Source organism: Salarias fasciatus, chromosome 1 (assembly GCF_902148845.1).
Source record: "Salarias fasciatus chromosome 1, fSalaFa1.1, whole genome shotgun sequence".
Taxonomy (NCBI): Eukaryota; Metazoa; Chordata; class Actinopteri; order Blenniiformes; family Blenniidae; genus Salarias; species Salarias fasciatus.
Genome location: NC_043745.1, coordinates 31,673,672 through 31,700,620, shown reverse-complemented (window position 1 = coordinate 31,700,620; position 26,949 = coordinate 31,673,672). Strand labels below are relative to the sequence as shown.

General features: G+C 41.0%; 1 protein-coding gene and 3 non-coding genes across 4 annotated transcripts; 3 read left to right on the top strand and 1 right to left on the bottom strand.

Annotated features, from left to right (window-relative positions):
* Positions 1-1,443: 1,443 nt before the first annotated feature.
* On the bottom strand, positions 1,444-26,392 carry drd4b (dopamine receptor D4b). The gene is made up of 4 exons (XM_030091484.1): positions 26,141-26,392; positions 23,869-23,981; positions 21,754-22,349; positions 1,444-1,889 (listed from the first exon to the last, which is right to left on the bottom strand). Exons 1-4 carry the CDS (start codon positions 26,387-26,389, stop codon positions 1,687-1,689), a joined length of 1,161 nt encoding a protein of 386 aa, XP_029947344.1. The 5' UTR covers positions 26,390-26,392; the 3' UTR covers positions 1,444-1,686.
* On the top strand, positions 11,038-11,110 carry trnav-uac (transfer RNA valine (anticodon UAC)). The gene has a single exon. It is a non-coding gene; the product is annotated as a tRNA-Val (tRNA).
* trnav-cac (transfer RNA valine (anticodon CAC)) lies at positions 11,213-11,285 on the top strand. The gene has a single exon. It is a non-coding gene; the product is annotated as a tRNA-Val (tRNA).
* On the top strand, positions 11,390-11,462 carry trnav-uac (transfer RNA valine (anticodon UAC)). Its single transcript has one exon. It is a non-coding gene; the product is annotated as a tRNA-Val (tRNA).
* Positions 26,393-26,949: the final 557 nt, after the last annotated feature.

The following is a 26,949-nucleotide window of genomic DNA, read 5'->3' as shown; positions in this document are numbered from 1 at the left end:
GTTCGTCACCCTTAAAAAAAAAAAAAACCTTGTTAGCTCCTTCTTACCTGCAAATGTACCTCAAGGTAAAATGTTTTATGAAACTGGATAAGAAAATATTTCATTACTGTAGCAACTGTGTCTGCAGAAAATCCTAACATCCTAATATGTGTTTTCACATATTTAATCTGTCCGTGGGAAAACACTTTAAAGCTTTATTTGTGAGTGGCTTTTTCTCTCTGGGGAACTTTTCAGGTTGAAAACTTTATTCTAATTTAAGTAGGATCATTCTAATCTGTGCATTAAAGTAGTCAATATGTGTTGGGTGCATTAATTATTTGTTGTCGCAATACCAGTTGGCAATAAATCCAACCCTGTTTTTTTTTATTTCTATTTTAGTGGCGCCGTACTTGTAAGGAACATGCCTTTCATGGGATGAAAGAGAGTTGAGTCTGTGGGCTACAACATGAAAAATAAGGAAATCTTTTGTGCCAATGTCAAGCAGCTTATTCTCTAAGTGACTCTTCTTTTAAGCTCCTGTAACTTCACAATGCTGACAATCAGGCGTCCGATTCGCCCCTCTCAATGCAAAAACCCAAAACCTCTACAGTCTGGGATCAAGTGCCGTCTCTCCAGACGACATTGTGCGCTCCTGCAGCAGGTTTCTCGGCGATACGCGCCGGAATTAAGGAGTGGAAAGGACAAAAAAGCCTCTGAGCAGCCCTGACCTCAAAACTATTGAACACTTGTCTGATAAGCCTGGATGTGCTGCGTGTAACAGAGAGACCATCACAACCTCGGACAAGCGTTCTTGTTTTTTTCTGACATTGCTGTGACTGATGCACTGACGAGCTGCGTTTGTGTTTCCTGCACCTTCAGTCAGGTTAAGTGGGTGAAGACAATCTGGCGTTAAAACAGTGAACATGATTGTAGACAGCAGGCAGAGAGGAACGGTCAGTTCAAAAACAAAACATCAATCAACAAACCTGTGCATTATTAAGATGATTTGCAAACAAACTGACATTATATGGAATTCCATTGTGAATGAGAGCTGCTAAGTGGACCTGGCATTTCACCAACATATTTACAGCCCAATAAGAACACAAACACATCAAGCTTTTCCTTTAAGCTCTTGAAAGAGGTTGATTCTAACACGGGTTTTGTTGTTTTTTTTTGTTTTGTTTTTTGGTCTTGAAACTGCATGTCATTCTGCCCTGGTAGAGCTTATTCAGTCTTTCCGTATCCTGGGGGATATTTTTGCCCTGAGATTATCCTTTCAGGCGGTAGTGCCGCTCGGGCTTGTTACAAATCCCCGCGTCTTCCTCTGGAACTGGCAAACCATAACCTCAATAAAGACGGCTGGAGTGGATTGTCTTTGGCCCCCCGAAAAAGAAGTGTTGGATAAACTTACTGAGTTTTAGCTGTTTTCTGCAGAAAGAATATAATGTTTTATCTGGGTGGTAATCCATCACAAATCCAAAAGTGGTATCATCAGATGGTCCGGTTTGAGGAACGAAGGCGTTTTTTTAAAGCAGAGTCAGCTCTGTACGGTCGACCATATTCGCCTCATTCACACTTCACAGGACGGACTTGAAGCCTCAGGCTGAGGAGTTTTCTCCACTGAATCCATTCAGAAACGTTTCTCACTTCTCCTCTGACCTTCATTTATTTCACTACGATGCAAAGTCAGTGGCGGGAAATCTGGCGTCAGCAGCAGCTGCGCAAACACTTCTTGAAGAACTTCTTGAACTCGGTGTTGAAGATGGTGTAGATTATGGGGTTGAGGGCGCTGTTGACGTAGCCCAGCCAGGTGACGGTGCTCATCAGGTGTGGCGGCACGTCGCAGGTCACGCACACGGCCCGCGTTGTGTGCGCCACGAAAAACGGAGTCCAGCAGAACAAGAAACAACCTGCAGGAGGAGATGAAGGAGGATGGATTTAGTCCCAAAAAAAAAAAAAAAAAAAAAAAAAAAAAAATGCATGTTGAAATGTGGATCTGAAATATGAAATATGTAGGTCCAGATAAAAAAAAAACCAAGAAATTATTATGATCATCACTTCGAAAATGATTAAAAATACTAACGTTTGCAAAACCAAATATAAGAATTTACTCAACTAATATTATAAAAAAAATTAGGAAAATTATTCCAGAAAAATATTCTAAAAATATCTGAAAATGATATTCCAAAAAAATTACAATATTTTCCATTTATTCTTTTCTCTCAGTTATTTAATTTATAGATATAAACCAAAAAGTTCCTCAAATATAAATAGCAATCGTTGTGATCTGTTTGAAAAAAATGAAAATTTATCAAGTAAAAAACATACAATCCAATTCAATTTAATACAATTCAGCTTTATTTATGCAACACAGTCATTTTGAGGCTGCTTTTACAGAGAAACCCAACAGTTTTACAATTACATGAAAAACAAAGAAGCACCAGAAGCTCCGTGCTGCACCAGGAAGGGTGAACGATGCAGAATTGCACTTCGCCTGTCCCTTCACAGAATGGCCATCTGATATCCACTTTAATTCAAATTTCGCAAAACCATTCAGTGATTTCGGGGGCATTTCCTCAATTTCATTAGCACAACCAGTCAAAAAAAAAAAAAAAATCCTTTTATACGGCAAACGGTGCTCGGAGTATCTGTCAAAATTAACTGGAAGATGGAGCCTGACAGCTCCTCTGTGGTTTTTGTGAAAGTGAAGGAAACAATCTCTCAACGCTGCAGAGGAGCAGCAGCAGAAATCCTCTCTGGACAGATAATTGCCCCCTGTGAGACACCAGAAAATGCTTTCATTGTCTCAGCGTTAAGAGGCACAAACTGAAGCTGTGTTGTATTGTTTCCAGAAGGAGCAGCTTACACGCTGTTCTGCCGATACATTGTGTGGCTTCAGAGCTACAGCACAGGATTATATTTTCCAGGTTCCCGGGAGCCATTTTAATGCTAACTGAGTAAGACTGTAAAGGGAAATTAAACATTTTCTGTTTTTTTGTATTGTTTATTATAATTTCAAGTATTGTAGTAGGGGTGAACTCTGATCGACATATCTACACGAAATCTTTAAAAACAGATAGGCTTGAAAAAAAGGTTCTGAAATTCTGAAGAGTTCACTCTTTGAGTAGTTTTGATTCTATGTCTTCATTGTTATTCTGTGACTTCAGTGGCTTCACAGCTTGACCTTATTGTTAATCTTTCTCTGTTCTTTGTCCCATCTGTTGCTTTGTGAAGCCAGACTTTCTAAAAGCCCACAGTGAGCGTAGAGTACCCTGATGACACATTTCAAGCACCTTCACGTCTCAAACATAACAGCTACTCTGCATCTTTTGTTTCTTTGTCTCTCAATGACTGTGTGTCCTTCCTCCCAAAACTAAAAGCCTCTCCTTTTTTGAGATTCTCATGAGACGTCTTCTTCCACTGCTGAGGATGAGTGGCAGGTGCCGCTCTGAGGAGGGAAATGGTCAATGTGGCGCTGGCCTTCTGAACAGTATTGACTATATAAGAGCACTCGCCATGTGATGGCTTTCATCTGGACTTTTTTTTTTTTTTTTTAATTTACTTTTTATTGTTGTTTCAAGAAGAAGAAAAAAAAAAAAAAAAAAAAAAACCAAAAAACAACTCAATTACAAAACAATAGTAGAACAAACAGCAGGGGGAAGTTTCATTACTTCAGCAACCTTTACACCAGTTGTTACTATACAAAATCAGGCCTTACTGTGCAAGCATACGTGAGCCACTTTGACCAAATGTCATCAAAAATATCCATTTTACATCTCAGTTTAAATGTGATTCTCTCCATAATGTATATAGTGTAGACAACATCAATCCAATCATTTATAGTAGGTATGACTTTTTTCAACCATTTTCTTGTCAGGGCTTTTTTGCTTGCTACTAATAAAAATCGTAATAAAGATTTGTCTCCCTTTCTACATACAAGATCTTCTAAGTTGTTAAGGTACATGATTTTGAAGGTGAAACTTATTTTAAACTTAAAAACTGCCTCCAGGACGCCATGGACATGTTTCCAAAATGGAGCCACAGAGGGACAATCCCAAAAGATGTGAAAATGGTTTGCCTTCGTATTTCCACAGGACCTCCAACAAGCAGTTTGATTACAGTACTTAATTTTCTGTGCTGGAGTACAAAAGAAACGAATCAGGTTCTTCCAACTGTATTCCCGCCAGGAAGGAGAGCTTGTTGTTAACCGTTGCTGTCTGCAGGTTCTGTCCCATTCCTCTACTGTTATGGTGATATTGCCCTCTACTTCCCATCTTGTTTTAATCTCAAGAGTATGATCTCCCTTTAAATTCTGGAGAGCACGGTATAGTCTAGAAATTATTTTTTTGTAGGTGCCATCATTGCAGGCTTTTTGAAAAATATCCAGAATTTCAATTCCATTTGTCATGTTAGTTTCAAATTTTTTCTTCTTAATAAAGTCCCTAATTTGTAAATACCTAAAATGGTCATGATTTTGCAGATTATAATTATCCCTGAGGTCCTGGAAGCTTAATAAAATACCTTTTTTTAGAAGTGAGGAGTAAGTTGTCAGCCCCTTTGCAGACCACTCTTTGAATCTTGTGTCATGTTTACTGGGCAAGAACTCTGGATCATAAGCAAACCATTTCAAGATTGTAGCCCTCCCTCCCAATTGGTACTTTTTAATTATTCCCTTCCACGTCTTTAATGAGCTAGTTACATATGGATTATCAGAGTCTGACAAATGACTGATTAAAGAAGGGTCTCCTATTAATGTGTTGACTGGCAGTCCTTTTCATCTGGACTTTATGTTGATTTCCTCTAAATAAAATACTCTGATTTAATTTGTTAGTCTCAATTTTTCTCCCTCTGAACAAAAATCTTAAAAGTACTGATTTAAAGGGCAACTTCAGTTTTTTGACATCTGGACCTTATTTCTAGGTGTGTGCATGCTCATATACTCACTCAGACAAACATCGTGCAGCTCGGAGTCCTTCAGAAGTTATTTAGATCCAACCGATGTAGCCGCACTTAGCGGGGGCCACGGCAAGGGGGCTTCAGTGCAGGACATAATCTCTGCAAAGTCGCTCATTTCGGCTGTATTTCTTCATCCATCGCCAGTGTTATCATAAAGTCAGCTCGTCTACTGTCTTCAGGTGAGTCAGCTGAAGAGCTGACAGTTTTCGCTAACTTAGCCACAATTAGCTCGGATGGGAACGTTGCGGCGCTCCTCTCCCCAGCAGAGAAGCACTTTGAGTCGACCTCGGCTGTCACGGTGCCCCGGCGTCTGACTTCCAGGGGTCGAGTTGGAAAATGGCTCTCAGCTGCTCCATGGAGGCTCCGGACACCGGCGAAGACGTACGGCTCGCGCGCGGCCGCTGGGCTGCTGGATGTCTCTCCTCGCCGGGAGGAAGCGTATCTCCGCGCCGGCCGCGGGACGCCCAACGACCCGCCGCACCGCGGCTGGAGCTCTCTCCTCAGCGGGAGAATCCAGATCTCCGCTCCCTGGCGGATGCGCGCTCCGGGCCGTCACGCGTCCCGCAACCAGCGTGGAGCGCGCATCCGCCGGGGAGCGGAGATACACTTCCTCCCGGCGAGGAGAGAGAGCTGGCCGCGGCGGGCCGGCTCGCGCACGGCCGCTCGGCCGCTGGATGTCTCTCCTCGCCGGGAGGAAGCGTATCTCCGCTCCCCGGCGGATGCGCGCTCCACGCCGGCCGTGGGACGCACGACGGCCCGCCACACCGCGGCTGGAGCTCTCTCCTCAGCGGGAGAATCCAGATCTCCGCCGCCCGGCGGATGCGCGCTCCAAGCCAGGCCGCGGGACACCGCCGGAGGCCCCCCTTCCGACCGAAAGGCAACCCAGTGCCGATGGAGGAAAAAATACAGCTGAAATGAGCGACTTTGCAGAGATTATGTCCCGTGCTGAAGCTCCATTGCCGTGGCCCCCGCTAAGTGCGGCTACATCGGTTGGATCTAAATAACTTCTGAAGGAGTCCGAGCTGCACGATGTTTGTCTGAGTGAGTATATGAGCATGCACACACGTAGAAATAAGGTCCAGATGTCAAAAAACCGAAGTTGCCCTTTAAAGCGATACTTCAACATTTTGGCAAATTGGCCCATTTAGCGCAATTCCTTAGTCATTTCGAACAGCATACTTACTTTTTTTGTGAGGGCGAGCTGTCGTTTATTCAGAGGCGAGTCGGGGAAGGTTTTCAGGACGGACACAATGGAGGTGAATGGTATTTTTGCTTCCCCTCGTCAAACTCATCAAATACACAATCCAACAACCCCAAAACACTTTGGTGGACACGTTATAATCCGCACATTCACTACACTGTGAAATATTAATGCAAAATTACCAGATTGAGTTGTTTATGCGAAGATTGCTAAGACGGAACGACTTACTAAACATGGCGTCTGGGCGTAGTGGTTTCAAAAGAAAAAGTAGTTCCCAGTATTTGCTTCAGTGTCGTAACGCTACAATATTATTTGTTGGTGTTCCACAGCGTAGTGAATGTGCGGATTATAACGTGTCCACCAAAGTGTTTTGGGGTTGTTGGATTGTGTATTTGATGAGTATGACGAGGGGGAACAAAAATACCATCCACTTCCATTGTGTCCGTCCCGAAAACCTTCCCCGACTCGCCTCTGAATAAACAACAGCTCACCCTCACAAAAAAACTAAGTATGCTGTTCCAAATGACTAAGGAATTGCGCTAAATGGGCCAATTTGCCAAAATGTTGAAGTATCGCTTTAACGATGTTCTGAAGTCCAAATGGTGGTCATAAAAAAGTCCAAATAACAAGTAAAAGTTACAATTATTTCATCAAAACATTCTGACAGGTGAATGGAAAATACTTTTTTGAAAAATCAACAATCATTTGCCAAAAAAAAAGTTGTAGTACAAAATTGCAAATGAAAAATCTTCTGAGCGGTGCAACAAAGGAAACTTAATTCGTGTCTGAAACTCTATGCACAACTCAACCACTTCCTGAACTTCAGGACGCTCCTTGTTTCCTGTCTTTCATGATAGGACGAGCTGATTGATCCAGGTGTGTCTGAAGTTGTTACAGAGGTCAGACACACCTGTATTAATCAGCTCGTCCTATCATGAAAGACAGGAAACAAGGAGCCTCCTGAAGTTCAGGAAGTGGTGAAGTTGTGCATAGAGTCCATGGCTGTGTTCGAAACCGCATACTTACGTACTACTCATACTAACTTATTGAGTATGCAGTGTGTTTACACTGGCAGTATGCGATTTTGAGTATGCGAGAAGTTCCCGGATGCATACTGCATTCGCCAGAAATGTTGAGTATACATCGTGTGTTCACTACTCATACTGAAATTGCCCAAGATGCAACGCGACGGACATTTGAATAAACTTTATTCAGTTCACAATGACCGTTTCTTCATGATGTACATTTAGCAAGCTGAGTATGGTTGTAGATTTAATCTTCCCTCCATTGTTTGTGCTCGTAGGTATGTTATGTTACGAGATTTCTGACTGGATTGACAATGATTAAAAATAGTAAAAACAAAAAACAAAAAAACAAAAAAAACCCTTACATCTGAGAACAAGTCCATGCTGAAAGCGACCATGATGTACCGAAGACGGCGAGCCGATCTTTGTTGAAGAGCCGAAAAAACTCTCCGTTGGTAAAGCATCATAATTGGCATAATAAGTGGTCCGTTAACGGGACACCGGTCCAAACGGCGATGTTAAGCGAGATATATTGCTGAAAGATTGCCTTCTTGTTTTCAAAGTAAAAGCACAGATTTATCACTGAGGTTTTTTTGCATGAGAAAGGGAAAGGGGTGATTTATTTTGGTGAAAATAACCGGAAGTGCGTTGCTCACTGCGGCTGGCTTGAATTTCGCCGAATTCGTCCGAACAAAATCATAAACGGCTGATATTCGGACAAATAAACGACACACTCGGGCTCTAAACCACCACTTTGTCGCCTAATTTAAAAAAAATCTCGATGAAGTTATACATTTGACGAGTTTAGAGCTAAAGTGAAATCAGCTTTAGCAGATCGCTTTCTGCTCATGGAAGAAGTGCAATGCATTGTGGGTTATTATGTAGTATGCTGTAGTGTAAGCGCTTCGCATACTGTTTGATGGACTGAGTAAGCAGGATGCAGGATGGATAGTATGAGTATGTAAGGATGTAGTAGACAGTATGCGGTTTCGAACACAGCACATAATATATTTCATTCAACACCTGTTAAAAAGTGTGGTATTCAACCTGGCAGGGAACAAACCACAGGCAACATGATGCATTAGAAGAAATGCAAGTTCAAATTGGGTTTCACCATTTTTACATGTTAATATATATTTATTGAATGGAATTGGTTAATTCCACTGTTGAAGTAGCCTGTGATTTGATGTGATATGATGTTTTAAGAAAAAAATGGAGGAGCTGTTGCAAATGCGGAGATGCAGTCGTCCCAAACGTTTAGGATCACACTTTTAAACTGCATGTTTTTTGTAGTGGTTGTTCATTGATCGGCCCTAACAGAATATATACCGAATAAATAACACTGATTGCGTCTTTAGAACTCCACTTGGAGTGAGATTATCTTAGGGAGGTGGATCCATGAATGTGCCCACCTGCAAACACGCAATGCATTCTGTCTCTATCTGGATCAGTATCAACTCTTTAAAACGCTTTACTTTATTATTTGAGAACAAAATTTCTTGCAGAAAGAACCTCTCGATTCATTTAGACTACTATTCTCCTGCATTCTCTTCAACCCTGCAATCAGTTTAAAGAGAGAATACAGCATTTTTACTAAAGCGTATTATCTGTGATGTACAGGCAACCTCTCCAGGATGTGCCCTTCCTTGAACTACAGTTCGCTTCCTGGGTTTATAAAGCAGCCTATAAAATACACTAATGAATTAAAACAATTTCAGAACTGACTTTTTTTTAAGTGATATGAAAGTAGAAAGCTGATATAAAACCAAAAATAAAAGATTACAGTTCAATGCTAACTGTCAATCGGTTTAATTTGTGATTTTTCATTTTTGAAATAGCTGAATGATCTTTCTGGTGAGAAATGAATTAGAGGGGGTTACTGACGTTCCTGTCAGTTCCACCAGTGTCCACAGATGCAACCAAGAGCCACACGAGCTACAGTTAAGGACAACATGTTTGTAAAAGAATAACATCTTCAGATTAAGATAACCATAGAGAGTTAAAAAAAAAGTTCAATGAATATATATTCAAACCAAGTACAGAAAAAATGAGTTAGTAAATATTAAAAGGTAAGTAATAACAGCATTATGATTCCACTTTCAGTGACACTGGCTTTAATTATTTCATTGCAAATGAACGCGTGTGTGTGTGGAAATGTGTATCTGCTGGGTGTAATTAGGATTTGCAGTGGGGGTGGGATTAGCATCCAGGTGGGGAGCCCAGAGCAAAACAACCAGGGAGGTGAATTTCTGCAGAAGTCAATACTGAAATCCTTCTGTGACAGGAACATGGAAATGGGGTCTTAATGTTATGGCTGATGGATGGATGTTAGAAACATCTGACTCAAATGGAGTCAGAATTCTAACGGTAATAATCTGAGATAAACTGAGAGCGCCGGCGTAAACAACATTTTTCTCCCGTGACACGATGTGTCTCCGTGCCAGAACTGAAAACTTCAAGAAGTTAATAGTCGTCTTCTCATAACTGATCTCACACTAATCTCAGCTTTCCATCCGCTTTCTTTCACTTGCGCTGCCGGTATCAGCCAAAAAATGCGTCAAATTAGGGAAAGCGTGTGCATCTCAGTGACTTGACAGTGCCGCTCTAAATGATTCATGAACAGCCAGAGTTCATTAGACACGAGGCAGAAACGTACATCCCCGCTGTCTCGTCATTTTCACCCCAGACATGACTGCTGGAGGCTACTTGATAAAATCTGCATTACTGAGCCGCTTCTTTCTCAAGAAAATTTCGTTGAGAGGAAACAGATACAGGCACATGTTAGCTTCCTACATACTGGCCAGAGGACAGAGACTGATGGCTGATTGTGAATGTGCCGGCCAGTTTAAAGACCCCGGTGAACGCATGATTTACAGCCCAACCTGCAATCCGTCCACGGCTGCCTTTCCACAAACACCGCTGAGCAGGTAAGCTGGAAATGATAACTTGCCTTAATAAGCTTAGTTAGTTGATCACCGAGGTCTCTGAATGGGTGTCACCGTATCAAGCGGAGGCCATTTGTCTCGGGCATCGTCTCACTCGGTGACGACGCGGACCCAGCTGATTTATTAAGTTGCGGTGGGACGTTGATGGATGGGATCTATGTCCACCTCTGCAGTAGACCGAAGAAGACTTTGCATAGAAATGCAACGGCTCCACTGCCGTGGGTGCGACCTGCCCACTTCATATTCTGCAAGTGCATCCAGGCCAGCTCTGATAGCACCAGGGGAAAGGTAGAAATGCCTGCCAGCACTCTAAATGTAAATGCATTTTCATCGAGATGCTGCACAGTAAACAACAAATACTCCAGGGTTACTGTATTTCAACAATTCAAGACTAGCAAGCTATGGTCTTGAGTTTATTCACGATGTTAATAAACTGACTGAAGTTAGCAGATTTATTCTACACAACACGTTGTGCAGACTCCGTCCATCTGGCCTCTGCGCCGGCCTGCGGGTTTCAGGGAGCTGGCCTAAACCCCAGTAACTCCATGATGTTATGTGCATCACATTTATTTGACATGCAGAAGGTTCCAGGTCCCTTCCCCTCTGGAATCAATGGGCAGCATTAATCAATTAATTGTAAATCTATTCTCTTCATCCATCCTTCCATCTTCACACGCTAAGAGTTACAGAAAGAGATTACTCAAAGACCGGTTCAAGCCCCAGTGGAATCATTATCTCCTTCAGTCATTATCTCAATTGATGGGTTCTGAGGAGAAGTGGTCGCCACATTTACTTTACTTACCAAAGGTCCATGGCTCAACTCCCAGTTGAACCCTCATCTACTTAGCATCAATTTAGGTGTAAGAAGTGAATTTTAGGCTCATTTCACTACTGATTCTATTTACTTTAACAAATAGGAGCGTTTCCTCAGGATTCTGTGGTGTAGTGGTCATCACGTCTGCTTTACACGCAGAAGGCCCTGGGTTCAACCCCCAGCAGAATCATGTTCTCTCTAAATTTAGGTGGATCAAACAGCAGTCCTCCATTTCTAAAGGTCATTTACCCACTGATTGAGTTCAGCTTGACAAATAAGCTTGGCTTTTCGGAGGTCTGTAGTGGAGTGGTCATCACATCAGCTTCACATGCAGAAGATCCTGGGTTCAACCCCCAGCAGAGCTGTTTGTCTCCAGTCAGTGTGCATGTGCTGCATGAGAATCCTCTGTTTATGAAGCTCATTTACCTACTAATTCAATTTAATCTGATAAATAGTACCTAACTCCTGTGGTTCTGTGGTGTAGCGGTCATCACGTCTGCTTTACACGCAGAAGGTCCTGGGTTCGACCCCCAGCAGAACCACTCACATTTGCCTCCTGTACCTCTGCAACAGATTGAAATCTGTCCCAAATGGAGCAATGCTTATAATACTACTGACTAATATAAACATCTCTCTGAAATGAGACTTGTTCTGTCCTAAGTGTTGGCTACATGCCAGACGTTCCTCTTTGTGGCAGCGTTTTATACTCTAACGTCTGCAGTGAAAAGGGTGTTTGGACAACTACGTGACAGAAATTTCACAACCACCATCAGACAGTGTGACTGCGGCGACGAGCAATAGCTAATAAGAACCAGTACAAATGCGGGACGAGACGACACGATGATCAAAGCACCTCAAACACCGCACCGAACCAAAACATCAGTAACGTTCTCGGTTTACTTTGATACTAAGCTTTTTTTCTTGTACATAGACATGAGACAAACACAACTGCTTGATTCCAAATTGCTTGGTTTATCTCCCGAAGGCAGAGGCAGGATATTAAAGTGGTTGTCATGTCTAATTCAGGATAGAGGTGTGTTACATTGTGAAAACCAGCCTAATGTGATACCCAAGCTGAGGAAATCCGCGTCACAAAGCGCAGCGGGTTTTAAACTCATAAAACTGCTAAAAATCATGGAGTCCATAGGAGCCGTCGTGTTATTGGGAGATGGAGGCAGCTGCGCAGAAGAGTGAGGCACAGCAGCACAAACCCCATCACACAGGCAGAAGAGAAAACATGGAGATGCCTCGCAGAAAAGCCCCGGTTATCACGCCTGCTTCACACGCAGCAGGCCCCGTCTTCAGTCCCCACTGGAATAATCTGTCATCCTGTTCGGCTCTGGTCACCTGAAATGTGTTTCACTAACCCAACTTATTCACAAACATAAAGCTGTTGAATTAACGAGTGACTATTTCATGGTGTGTCGCGATGTATCAAAACTGTACGGGTCAGTAGTTGTACTTTACATGCAGAAGGTTGTCGGTTCAGTCACTGGCTAATCAGGAGCTTTTTCTTTTTTTCAAAGTTGTCATAAAGTAAAATTTTCTGTTTTTTTTTTCTGATCTGCACTGCAGACAAAAATAATCATTATTTTTGCTGGGATATTATAAATTTCCTTAATGTGCATAATATTTCAATGAGTTCATTTGGCTGGGAAATTGTGAAAATGTAAAAAAAAAAAAAAAAAAAAAACTTGTGGCAATACATCATGTGAACATTTGCTGTATGGCATAATTTATTAAAGAACACCCTGAAAACGTCTCACTTTTTATTTGAATTTATTTGAGCGTGCTACTAAGCAACGGTGCCCATAAAGCAGCCAGGAGAAATCACTGTTCTGTCAAACCAGACAACGTGAGAGCAGAACAACATGCAAGCAGCTTCCTCTGGAGGCACAACACAGCACACCGTCACACACAGCTGTTTGTGGCTGTCAAAACTGGAACATTCAGATAATGTTCCTGCGCTTCACACTCTGTCCACGGCTTCTGCTTGAGTTAACTACAAAGTTGTTAGGCTGCCTTGTGAAAATCTTGGGTAGACTGCGATGAAGTTGTGAACTGTGATCTTGCAGCGCTGATCTCCTTCCACACAATATGCATCAATTTTGAGACAGGATTGTGAATAATCAGCTCTTCAACCAAACACAACCTGATATCTGCTTATGTCCAAAGTCATGTGATGCAACAAGACTTTTTCATAGGGTCAGCATTTTGTCTGCTTTACACGATAAAGTAAAAAACCTGCCCACCCTACATTCATCTTCTTTACCCTATATACATATGAAAAACTGCTTTATCCAGTTCAGGGTCGCAAGGCAACCAATCCCAGGAAAGGGAGAGGGCAGGGTGCACTCTGGAGAGCCCTCCAACAAATAAAGAGAAACCAAAGGATGCCATGGACTCATAGTGTTGTAAAAATCACATATGATTTGTTTGGTTCAATTTTTATTGGAACCCATTTTCAGCCTCGGTGTCGAGGACATGCATCAATCTCATTTATTAAGATTTTTTCTTAATACCGTCCACCTCTGTTGCTTCGTTCCCACTGTGAGTTGTGTGCACCCTGATTTACAGCTTGTAAATGTGGCGTTAGCAGCACACAGACATTTCTGTTTGTTTCAGCCACAAAGTGTTGGCATAACTTAACCAAGCTGCCCACTGGAATTTAAGTGAGTGAAGCACTCTATAAAGCAAAGCAGATGATCATTTTAATCACTGACAGAGCGAGTAGCTCCAGAGAGGTACTCGGAGATGGCATCATTTCCGGATTTTAAACAGGGTCATGGTTACGCACATCTAATGACATGTTTCATCTGGTCAGTTTCAGACCTCTATAAAAGCATGAGACCAGCATCAGGATTGGAGAACTAGAAGTTTGAAAATATAAACTTCTACAATGTTTTTTTTTTTTTTTTTTTTTTTTTGTGAAGTCCTGCAGTGATCTAGACTCCTATCAGTGGTATCAACTAAAGCCTGTGTGAAATATTTGATTTCACATCACCAGGGATCAAGCGGACTTTCCAGCTTGTGTGTGATGGGATTTCTGGGTGTTTCTCTGAAAACACATGGCTGCTGCTGGAAATGACACAACTGAACTGATTGTAAGACCACAAGAGCGAGCTGAATGGGGTGAAGCCAGGTAACAGTTCAAACAGTTTTCACACAGTCTCAGTTTTTATGAAAAAAAAAAAAGGTTTTAAAACATTTCACTGTACATTCATTTGAAGTGTCGCTGCTATTTCACTGTTACTATTATTTAAAATACCCACCACGAGTTTGTTTTGATGATTCAACAATAAACCAAAGCTCTTCATGAGTTGATCATTTCAGTACGTCAGAGGAAATGCCTCTCAGTGAATAAAGTATACACACTCTCAGTTAAATGGTGAACTTTCAGCAGTTTTCATAATTGCAATCGACACAAATGAACTCTTGGTGATAGAAAGCCACAAACTAAAATGCTCAATAGATGAATATTTTCTCAATATTAATACTGAGAACACATTTAAAACAACACATGGGTTTTAATTGGATTTTGACGCTCAAAATACTCATGAGTGCTCCATAAAAACATATCAATACAATTTGAAAGTGGTCCCTCAGACTGCATTGGCCTATCTGTCCAACACTGCTTTGTAAATTTTTTGGAACTTTTGAATAACTGTGAACAATCAAAAAAGGATATTACTGGTTATGAATGTCCCTCCATCCCAATACTCTAACAGGTTATTTTCCTGCTGCACCACTGTGCCATATGGTGGAGTATGGCACCATATGGTGGAGTATGGATCCATATGGTGGTGACAGCATTACTATTGTAACAACACATCATCAGGAGGGTAAAACTAACCTGTCTCACAACGGTCTAAGCCTAGCTCACGTTCCCTATTAGTCAGTGAACAATCCAACGCTCGAGGAATTCTGCTTCACAATTATAGGAAGAGCCGACGTCGAAGGATCAACAAGCAACGTCGCTACGAACGCTTGACCGCCACAAGCCAGGTATCCCTGTGGTAACTTTTCTGACACCTCCTGCCTAAAAACCAAAAAGCTGGGAGAGGAAGAGGAAGGACAAAACAAAACCTGTTGTAATCGTTCGTTTTGTGAATGGTAAACACAAAACTGAGCTTTTAACGGCAAGGTAAGAAACTGAGAGGTTCCGACATTTTATTTGAATGAACATCTGACAGAAAACACTGCTGAAATCGTGAAGAACGCTCGGATTTTAAGGAAAAACGACAAGAATAAAGCGACCTGGACTAGAAATTCTAAAGTCTATGTCCAGACGAAAGGAACGAGCCCGGAGCAGACCAAAATTTTGCTAGTAAGAGATCTCAAAAACCTGGACCAATTTACATGAATGGGATCTGACTTTTTCGTGGATGGATGAACAGTGGAACAAAACTCTTTGTCTGATTATGCGAACCTTGCTGAACAGACTCAACTTCGGAAGAAGGTGAGTATTATTAACAGTAGAAGTCTGTATAAAAATTATGATAATATAAAAGAATATTTGAGTAAATTTTAAAAATTCAGTGTTGTAGCCATGTCCGAGACATGGTTAAAAGATGAAAAAGATCTTAATGTTGAAATGGAAGGATATGAATTATTTACATTGAATAGGTATTGGAAAAAGGCAGGTGGTGTCGCATTGTATGTGGATACACACTTGAGGTGTAGTATAGTTGATAGTAAGACAACCACTATAGGCGGGATAATGGAGTGCATCACTGTAGAAATTGTACTTGAGGACCGCAGAAAAATGACTGTAAGTTGTTTGTACAGAATGTCAGGTTCCTGTATAGACACGTTTAATCAAAATGTTGGGAATTTGTTTAACGATGTAAATACAACGTATATTTTATGTGGAGACTTTAATATAGATCTTCTGAAAACTCAAAAAAATGTATAAACTTCCAACTTTATAGCAACAATGTACTCTAATAACTTCTTCCCACTCATCCTCAAGCCTAGTCGAGTTACTGTGAAAAACAGCCACATTGATTGATAACATATTTACAAATTCAATAGACAAAGAAACTACAGCCGGCTTGCTTGTAACGGATATTAGTGATCATTTTCCAGTTTTTAGTGTCTTTCATCGTATTTCAAAAAAAGTGTCCCCTTCAGAAACAGTCTCTTACCAGTTCATTAGAGACAGACCACCTGAAGCCATGGCTGCCTTTAGGGAAGACTTGCATAAACAGTCATGGGATGAGGTCTATGCTACCTTGAACCCTGATCTGGCTTTTGATGCTTTTTTGTCCGCCTTTACCAACCTGTACAATAAACACTGTCCTTTAAAAAAACAAATTTTTACAAAAACTCACAAGAAAAGCTGTGGATCACAAAAGGTCTGGCAAAAGCATATAAGAAGAAAAATCTTCTTTACAGGATATATAAAACACAGAACTGAAGTTGCTGAACAAAAATATAAAACATATAAAAATAAGCTAATAAATATAATTAGGATAATAAGAAGAACTATTATCATAAGTTACTGGAAAAGCATCAAAACAACACTCAAGGCACCTGGAAAGTACTAAATAGAATAATAAAGAAAGGGAAGAAAACAAACGAACTACCAAATCATTTTATAAATAATAATAAAGAAATCACAAATTCTAAAGAAATTGCTAATGCCTTCAATGATTTTTTTTTGCTAATGTAGGACCCTCCTTAGCAGACAAGATTGCACTGCCCAAGGATGAACAAGAAACTACTTCCAATATAATTACTCAAAGCTCAAATTCTCTATTCCTAAAAGCTGTTGATGAAATAGAAATAATTGGTATTGTACACAAATTCGAAAACAAAAGATCAACTGACTATTGCGACATAGATATGACGGTGATAAAAGAAGTTATTCACCTTATAGTAGCTCCATTTACATACATATGCAATCAGTCATTTGTTACCGGTATTTTTCCAAAAAAGAATGAAAATAGCAAAAGTAATCCCTATTCATAAAAACGGTGATAAACATTTTTTTACAAACCATAGGCCAATTTCAGTTTTATTACAATTCTCAAAAATTTTAGAGAAATTATTTGTCATCAGGCTGGACAGTTTTGTTGAAAAATATGATATTATATGTAACAACCGATATGGATTTAGATCAAATAGGACAACCCTAATGGCAGTCATGGCTCTTAGCGAGGATATTGCAACAGCAATTGATAATAGAGAGTTTATAGTTGGTGTTTTCAAAGACTTAAGTAAGGCTTTTGACACAATCGATCACAAGCGATTGTTAAAAAAGCTTCAGTGATACGGAGTCGGGGGCGTGGTGTATGCTTGGATTGAAAGCTATTTAAGTAATAGAGAACAATATGTCCATTACAATAATCACAATTCCGAGAAACATTCAATGACACATGGGGTTCCCCAAGGCTCCATATTGGGGCCCAAATTGTTCATTATGTATATGAATGACATTGCACAAAAGGTAAAAAAAACTAAATTGTTTACTATATGCAGATGACACAAGCATCTATTGCTCTGGATGTGACCTGCATAAACTCATGAATACTGTTGTAAAAAAGAGCTCACACATTTAAAGAGATGGTTTGATATAAATAAATTGTCAATGAATTTAACTAAAACTAAATTTATTATCTTTGGAAATAGAAAAGTTCATTATTAAAGCAACCTAAAAATTAATGATGAAGTAATTGAACGAGTACAAACTTGTATATTTTTAGGTGTCACAGTTGATGAAAAACTTTGTTGGAAGCCACACATAAATAGTATCAAGTCTAAACTGGCTAAAAACATTGGGCTATTAGGGAAAATGAGGTCAGTACTAACTAATAACTCACTTAGATTGCTATACAATTCTCTAGTCCTTCCTTATCTGAGCTATGGAGCTGAATTATGGGGACATAATTATAAAACAATTGTTGATCCAATATTCTTGCTTTAAAAAAAAGGTGTCTGAATCATTAATCAAGCATCATTCTATCCATCAACCAATCCTATCTTTGCCTCTCTAAAATTACTAAAAATTCATGACATTGTTAATCTAAACACTCTAATAGTGATGTATAAAGCCTATAAATATACCATCCTATCTTCAAAAAATGTTTAACCATAGACTCAGTAGGTATAACCGACGGGGAACTTGTTTATTTAAAACAAGTCATGCAAGGACACATACAAAAAGGAAATGTATCTCTATAAAAGGCGTAGCATTGTGGAATAATCTGATGGAGGAAATTAAAACATGTAAAACATTAAAAACAATTAAACAGCAGTATAAGTTATTTATACTTGAAATATACTTATCTCTGTAACCCTGTTTCAGATTCATTAAGAATTTAAGACGTTCAGTTAAATAATTGCATACTTATACATATTGATAATGTTGTAAAATCTTTACTTTCTTTCCTTCTGCTGTATTTTTCTTTTTCCTTGTCGTTGTCTCTATTTACATGATAATAGCATTGCTTCAAGTGCAGGAGCTTACTTGATTTAAGTTCTGGGTTAGGCGAAATAAGTTTATCTTCAGCCTAAACCCCTTTGGTCACAAAATTTAAATTAAAATTATGATAATGATGATGATACTGATGATGATGATGATGAAGACAATGATTATGTATTATTGACATAATTCTGTACATCTTGAGTTTGTTTGTGTGGCCGAATAAACTACTACTACTACTACTACTACTAGATCTTCAAGACAGGGCTGCCCATTAAAGTGCACTTTTATTTGCAATTTGTATTGAGCCACTGGCACAGAGGATAAGACAGAACAATACGATTAAATGCATAAAAATGGCAGCAGGGGAGCAAAAGCTGGCCTTGTTTGCGAACGATGTCCTTGTGTATCTCTCGAGTCCAACAGATTCAATGTCAGAGCTGAGGTCAGTACTGGAGGAATATGAGTCATATTCAGGATACAACCTAAACGAACAAAAAACCCAGTTTTAAGTTTAAAATAAGCTTCACCATCAATATCATGTACATTAATGACTTAGAAGATCTTGTATGTAGAGACAAATCTTTATTACGGCTTTTATTAGTAGCAAGCAAGAAAACCCTGACTAGAGAATGGCTGAAAAAAGACATACCTACTATAAACGACTGGATTGATGTTGTCTACAGTATATACAATATGGAGAGAATCACATATAAACTGAGATGTAAAACTGATATTTTTGCTGACATTTGGTCAAAATGGCTCACTTACGCCTGCACTATAAGGCCCGATTTTGTCGAGTAACAACTGGTGTAAAGGTTGCTGAAGCAATGAAACTTCCTCCTGCTGTTTGTTCCATTACTGTTTTGTAACTGTGTTGTGTTTTTCCTTAAACAACGATAAAAAATAAATGGAGTGAGCGAGTTCGGTACTGTCATGGTAATCAGATGTGTGAATGTGTTAACCAGTCCTGCGTGTACACCGCCTTCGACTTGTGTGAGTGGGGATGGACTCTGACCTCTGACCTTAAACTGGATGAAGCAGTAAATAAAGTGGATTGCATGTTGTTCCTTGATCTGTTTCATCACCCACACTGTCCGTCCAGCGAACGTTCTGCTTGCACATCCACACCTGCTCTGCTCTTTTTCCTTTCAAAGTCAGTTCATCCTTCCATTCTGCGTTCTACAGGCTCAGATGTATAGCCTAACCCGTTCACCATGAATCGCCATTCCTCCATGCAATCTCCACAATGCTGCCATTCTGATGACCAAACTCAAATAATTGTTTTCTATACATGATCTCTCCTAGTTGGACTGATATTAATGATCATTTTTATACTTGTGTTGTTGTTGATTGTTGCGATTCGTTAGAAAAGGAGCCACTGGTCCTCAAGCCAAAACAACAAGCTGAAAAGGTTTTAGTGAATCATTAACATAAAAATGTTGACTCACACAGCTAAAAAAAAACACATCAAAGTTTTTAAAGTTTTGACAGCCATCCCCAGAAACTTTTATTTAAGTCCCAAATTCTGTAATTTCTGTTGATCTGAAAAGAGTAAAGGCAATAACATGAGGGCTGGAATATAGATATTTATGTTCCTCTGTTGTTTACCTCTTGTGCCCCACAGCTGAGTGTTTGTTCAAAGCCTTTCCTATTAATGAGACTGAATGGTTTTATAGTCTTACACTGCCATGCACTGTTTTACGTCACTGAAACTGGCTTAAAACAACCACAGGTGGTTGGAAAAACTCAACAATCTGCATTGTGCTTGACTATTTTAGACCTTCGTGGTCATTACACAATAGAAACGTCAATCTCACGGGGGAGGAAACAGAAATTTCCAGCCTATGTACATGAAAGAAGGTGTGACCTCCCCATGAAATGTTGCATAATTGGATTGGAGGTTTTAAGCAAAGCGGCTGGGTCAGAAGCTTTCATCCATCAGCTGTGACACAAACAATATTCAGGACTGTAGAGACAAAGTGCAGAAGTTAAAAAAAAGGTGATTTGATCAACAGCAAAGTCTGTTTTATTTTGCCAATGTTAAACAGTTCCTATAATGTGATCGAGGGAAAACTAAATTAGGATCCAGAGGAGACATTGTTGGGATTGGAAACATTCTGATCCTGTTCGGTTTGATTAAGTGGTGTCAAGTGTTGCTGCGTTACAAAGTGTTGCTGTGCTGATTTTAAACAGAGCTTTAATTATCACAGCGAACATATCAGCATTCCGCTCTCACACTTATAAAACTGTCAGCTGCGATTTCTACTTCCATTTCCTGCTTCAGTGAATGGACAGATAACTGGAATACAAAATCCTGCCACCCATCAAAAACGGCTTTAAATCTCTGTCCTATTGTCACTCAATGAAACAGCAGTTTCACCTGAAAAACTCTGATAAGACATTTCCACCATCTGAACACAGTACTTTTCTGTTTTTGCTGCCATCATGTAATAAATCTTTAGACGAGAATGTCTTGTAGAAGTGATTGATATGGGAGTTTATTGAATTTTTTTTTTTGTGGACAACTTAATTACATCTTGTTTTATCGTAAATGTTTTTGCGTCCTGTTTGTTTTTTTTAAATGTATTTATTTATTTAATAGTATGAGTCAGCTGTCGGCTTATGGTCAATTTGAAATAATTTGGTGGAGGAGAGAGCACTTACCGCTACAACTTTCTAAAAACACAACAGTCAAAGTTATTTTTAAAAGATCACCACAGTCTTGGTGATGAATAAGAAATTGTCTTCATTTTGTATGTTGTTTGGATTTTTGAATGCATCTTTTTCAAGAAGTGAAAGGCAATCACTTCACACAAATTGAGCTCTCAATTTCTCTACTTTTTTATCTGCATTCTGACACACAGTCTTTTTGAAGCTTATCAAGATGCCACGCGGACATAAATAATGACTGGCACTTTGATGAGATGGATTCCCAGTTCAGTGTAGCTCTGGAGCCGATATCAGCGGGTAAACTTTCATACTCCTCAGCAGGATTCTCATTATCTGGTTGCATCAATCATAAATTATTAGTAACTGATGGACTTATTTAAAAGGTTAAACTGTTGTGCAGTGACTAACATCCTCTTATCACAAAGAGAACTCTGCTGAGCGTTCCCTCCTGCTGAGAGTCCTTTCTGCTTTGAGTTTGCATATTCCCTGTGCGGGTTTCCTTTGGTACTATCAAATCCTAAACTGTAGTTGTCCGCCGATGTAAACTGATCATCCAAGTCTCCTACAGCTGGAAATGTTTGTGTGTAAAGAGCTGATAGCTCTGATGAACTGTAACCTGTCCAGATTGGTTCCTCCAGCTCCATGAGACTCTCACTTGGGTGGAGCAGGCTGGGAGATGGACACACTTCAGTTTTCACTTAAATGCTACAGTTTGAGCAGAGACACTTACTTACCCACCACGACGGGCAGCACCCTCATAGCTTTCCTCTCCCTGCTGTTGATCTTGGCTCTCTTCTTCATGTGCTGCTGCTGACTGAACGTCACCGTGGGCACCGAGTTCTCCCGGTACTGCCGGGGATAAGGGATCTCCTGCTGCATGTAGTCGCCCGTGTCGTCCAGCCGAGACTGGGCCAGGTCCCTCTCGATGATCCTGGGCAGAGGCATGGGCAGAGGCCCGGGGATGGTGCCCGTCAGCGGGGGGAGGGCGGTCGCGACGGCGGCGTGCTGCAGCTTCCTGCAGGCCTCGATGCTGCTGCGCAGCTTGGCCTTACGAGTCTCCTCCCAGCGCTGCAAACCACGGAAAACCCCAAAATAGAGCAACACCATAATGGGGCAGGGGATGAAGAAGGAGCAGACGGAGGAGTAAACCACGTAGTTGTTGTCCTCCAGCTGGCACCTGGTGGGATCGCGGTCCGGGACGCTGTTGATGCCGAAGATGACGGGCGAGGCCACGCCGAGCGCCAGCAGCCAGGTGGCCGACAGCAGGATGAGCTGACGGTGGTCCACGTGTCTGCGGTTGTAGTTCAAAGGTATGGACACAGCAATGAACCTGCAGCAGTTGAGAAGGATCAGTGAAATGGAGGATAAAGTACAGCAAAGTGCATCACTTTATGTTAGGAGATCAGGACTGATCGATTGTTACCGTAGCCTCTTTACTTTTGACAGTTTCTGACATGTAAGTGATTGTTTTCATGACATTATTCAAGTACCTGACGTTTCAGGTGGCTTGTTGTGTCTTTGTCATGCATGAAACTTGTTGGTGAGCTGCTGTCTCTGTCTCTTCTTCATTGAATGGTAGCATTAACCCTAGCACTATACTATTAAAATCGGCTACCTCCAGCACAAAGAAGCTTTTACTCAACTCCTGTTTACTGGAGGAGGACCCTCATTCATCTGGGACCAGCTCAGTCCACTTGATGGGAACATGAACGACGTTCCGCCGCAGATAACATTAACATCAGCAGGTGTCCACAGAAGCTGGGACGCATGAGCAGTCTTCATAAAGCACTAGCACCTTTAAGCATCTTCCTCCAAATGACGGATATAGAATCTTCAGCTGAACTTAACGGGTCAATCATCAGACTGACCCTCACGTTGTTAGAAGCTCATCTATTATTACACTTAAATGCACAATATTAAAATAATGTAAACTGATGATGATTAAGATTAACTTAAACTATTTATTTTCAGTTACTTGTCAGTCATCAATAAATACTATGTTAAAGCCATTTCTCTAGTACTGTACCCCATGTGTGGGTAAAGCAGAGCTCAAAAGAGTTTTGTTTTTTTCATTGAGAAGCTAAGAAAGGCAGTGAGCTGTTGATGCAGAGTTTAATTAGTTTGCTACAAAAAACAAAACAAAACAAAAAAACAAACCAAAAAGAATACCAAACTCAGTTTGATTTCTGGCTGACCTTCAGTATATCACCAAGTATCCCAAATACTCAGAAAAGCGATGCTGTTTGATTAACTGCAGCAACTTCTGGGAACTTATTTATTTAAAAGTCTACTAAACTTGCAAAAAATGCCAGCGACCACCGGGAAAATGACAGGTTTATCTTGGCACCCCTTGAGGTGTCTGCAATATCCTTCACTCCTCTCTTAAGAGCATTGGCAGTGTCATGTAGGAAAGTGTAAGATGATACTATTTGTTTGAAGATCATATGGAATCAAACATTGAGGAATGCATGACATCCTGCGTAGATATGTCTGGCTGTGAACATTGCTCTGTAAATCCTGCATACATCAAACCTGCAGTATGTGGATTAGCTTGTCGTCTGAAGTCAAATTGTTCATTGTGTTTGTGTCTCTCCAGCTGGTCTTTTTCTCACTATCCACAAACACAGCAAGCCTCCACCTCCGAGTCAGGATCCGCTGGAGGTTTCTTCATGTGGCATCGTTGTTTCACTGTAATTTCTGAGCAAGTTTGGCCACGAGACGAGCGTGAGGATTTGAATATTGGCAAAAGATCAAACACAATGCATTCCTACTTGGTTTTCACTGTAAAAACAAGCTGGAATCTCCCCTCTGGCAAGAGCAGCAGGATGATTTACACAATGCACGCATACCTGTCCACGCTGATGGCGCACAGGTTGAATATGGATGCTGTGCACAGCATCACATCCATGGTCATCAGGCCGTCGCACATGACCGTGTTCAAAGACCAGACTCCCCCCTGAAACTGAACACAAACACACAAACAGCCACTGCTTAGCCGCCCCAAATCTGGGCGTAAATACCTGTAATCCCTCCCGGAGTTCGCGCCGCAGCGGCTCACGAACATTCCTCCCATGAAAGCTTACTCCATCCCAACACTTCCCTCTTTTCCCATGACTTTGTCTTCAGGTTAACGGGGCAGGTTTTAACTTTTTCTAATCCGCTGATTGCACGCGGACAAGCCACCGGTGTGACACTGGGTGGATTAACGGGCTGCGACCACTGGCACAGGTAACAGGATCACAAAGGCAGCTAATTAGGGAGGACTTAGAGGGAAGCCTCAGCAGGGCCATCATCAGGATAGTGAGACAGACAGACAAGCAAACAGGTGGCTTCTAATACTTTAATGAGCAGATTACACCCTTTAAAGATTTTTTTTGCCTGTAAATGACATGCATCATGAATCATAAATCTCCTCATAACAGTGTGAATCTGTCAATAATTAATCCAAATTAAGGATGTGAGAGACACTGCAGGGCCTCTATTTTGTGTCGTGACAATTAGACTTACCCAAGCGCACTACTTCAAACGTTCAGCTAACATTTTCAACCAGGCTGCCTGAAATATATGGCAATCATGACCTGTGATATTGGATATTTGAACAAACAAATATAAGGCTTTTTCCCCAAAGAAAGCAGCTGTTTCTCTTCCTGTCTGCCAGTGTGAAGCCTGCTGCACGGCTCACAGTCATGGTCATAAATTCTTATGCCTTATGCTGCCAAACAGGCTCTCAGATGTGTTTTGAATCTTTAAAGAGTGAACTTGGGCAGTTTTTTAGTGATATTACATATTTGTATCATCAAAGTTAATGTTTCTTCTCAGTAATTTTCTGTTTGCAAGCAATTTGCACACTTTAGAAATTGTCTCCTTTTTTTTTCTTGTCCTATTCTGACAAGAACTCAGTCATTTTTGCATAATAGCATGATCATTAATATGATTTTGTTAATGTCAGCCTGTCATTCTGAGGTTGTTTAGTCATCTTCAGGTTTTTTTTTCTGTCTCTTTGGTCTTTTTAGAAAACCATGTACATCCAATAGTGTTCTTTTTGCTTCTCACTTAGATGAATTTCGGTGACTCTGTTCTGGCTTCTGTGACTTTCCTTCACCTGTAGCCAGTGACATGTGTATTTGTGCTAATTTCCCATCTATTTGTAATTTGTTTAAACTAATTTTTGGAATTTGTGGTTATTTAGTAGTTTTCTAAAATCAATTCTGTATCCATTTCACCTTGTGATTAGATTCTTTTAAAATACAATGTAAAGTTGTTCTGTGTTCATTACTGAGGCATCAGTGTCTTCCTGACACTGTCTGTGGTCATGTGTGCTAATCTTGTATCATTTTTGGTTATTTGACACATCTGTAATTTGTCTCACTTTATGGTAGTCTTCAAAATAACACATATCAAAGAATATCCAGATTGGTATGCTTTTGAGATTTTGCAGTCATTTCTCTCTGTGGCCATTTCGTTGTGAAATAGTGGCCTGGCCTCTATTTGTAGTCAGCTTGTGGCTGTCTTCTTGTTCTTTGTGAAAATTGACATCATTTTGTCACAAATTTCAGGTCAGTATTTTGCACACTTTGTGCTTTTGCATGAGGACTTTTTTGTGCTTTCATTGCATTTATGTTGTGCTTTTGCCTTCCTCTCTTTTGGGGTTACTTCTTTGTGTGGATATTTTAAACAATACTAAGTGGTTTTGCATATATTGGGAATGATTTTTGGTTCGTTTGTGGTAAAGTTTGTCTTCTGCTGTCAGTATGTCTGCCTGTGGTTATTTTGTCTTTTAGTTTGACATCAAACTGAGATCATTTTGCAACGTTTTGTAATTTGTGGTCACACTGCATCACTTTGATCACTTTGTAGTCGATTTGCATACACATCTTTCTTTTCGCGCATCTGTTTAATGAGTTCTGAGTCAAATCTGACTGATTGTTTTATGTATATTTTAATACAAATGGGCCACTTTGTGACAGTTGCTGCTGTATTAAGCATTTCCATGATGAACACGCTCAGAGAACCGCCGTCAGGAGCTTCTTGCCACCGTGACAGTAATAAAAGCTGACCCTTTGGTACCCTTCAGGGGGGTAAATCGGCGGTGTAATTACCCGCGGCCCGGGCGGCTCTCACCTCTGCGTAAACGAAGAGCGGCAGCACCAACACCGCCAGCAGCAGGTCCGCGAACGCCAGGCTCACGATGAAGTAGTTCGTGGTGGTTTTCAGCGCCTTTTCCAAGTACACACTGAGGCACACGAGTACGTTTCCACCAATGACGACGACGATCAGCAGGATCCCGAAAACGAGCGCCGGGAAATTGTAGTGCGTGCCAGCCACCGCCGGCGACGCGCTGGTGTTAAAATCCGTGGAGTTGTCCGACATGGTCGCCGGTGACTGTCCGACAGAGGGGGGCTCTCTTCGGCGTGGTTCTCATCTATGAGCCGTATCCAGCAGGTGGGTTACAGGTGAAGGAAGTTCTCCTCTGACCGCGCGCAGGATCCGCGCTGGAACTCTGGTGCGCTCCGCTCTCCGCGCGCAAGAAAACAAAAAAAAACACACCGCGCGACTGGACCGAGGCGCACTTCATCCGCGGCTCCTGTCACACTTTCTCCTTCACAGGCTGTTCTCCAGTCTGATGCCCAAGGACGTGGCTCCGTTTCGCTCGTCGTCTCCCGCAGGAATAAGTGGAGGAATCAGAAGGCGAAGGCTTTAAATCCGTGGCGCACAAATCTGCTAAGCTCTGCTCCGCTGCGTTCACAGCCTCGGCAGGGTGACGAATCAGGATCCACAAGACTGCAAACAGCGTGGCAATCAGCCACTCTTTACTTATTTCCTTCATACTGCAGATTAAACAATAAGCCTGGCCACCCTGCTGAACAAAGCGTGGTGGTTTGCCTTCATAAAAACAAGGAACAACACCCAAATAAACTCCTCTATCCTGC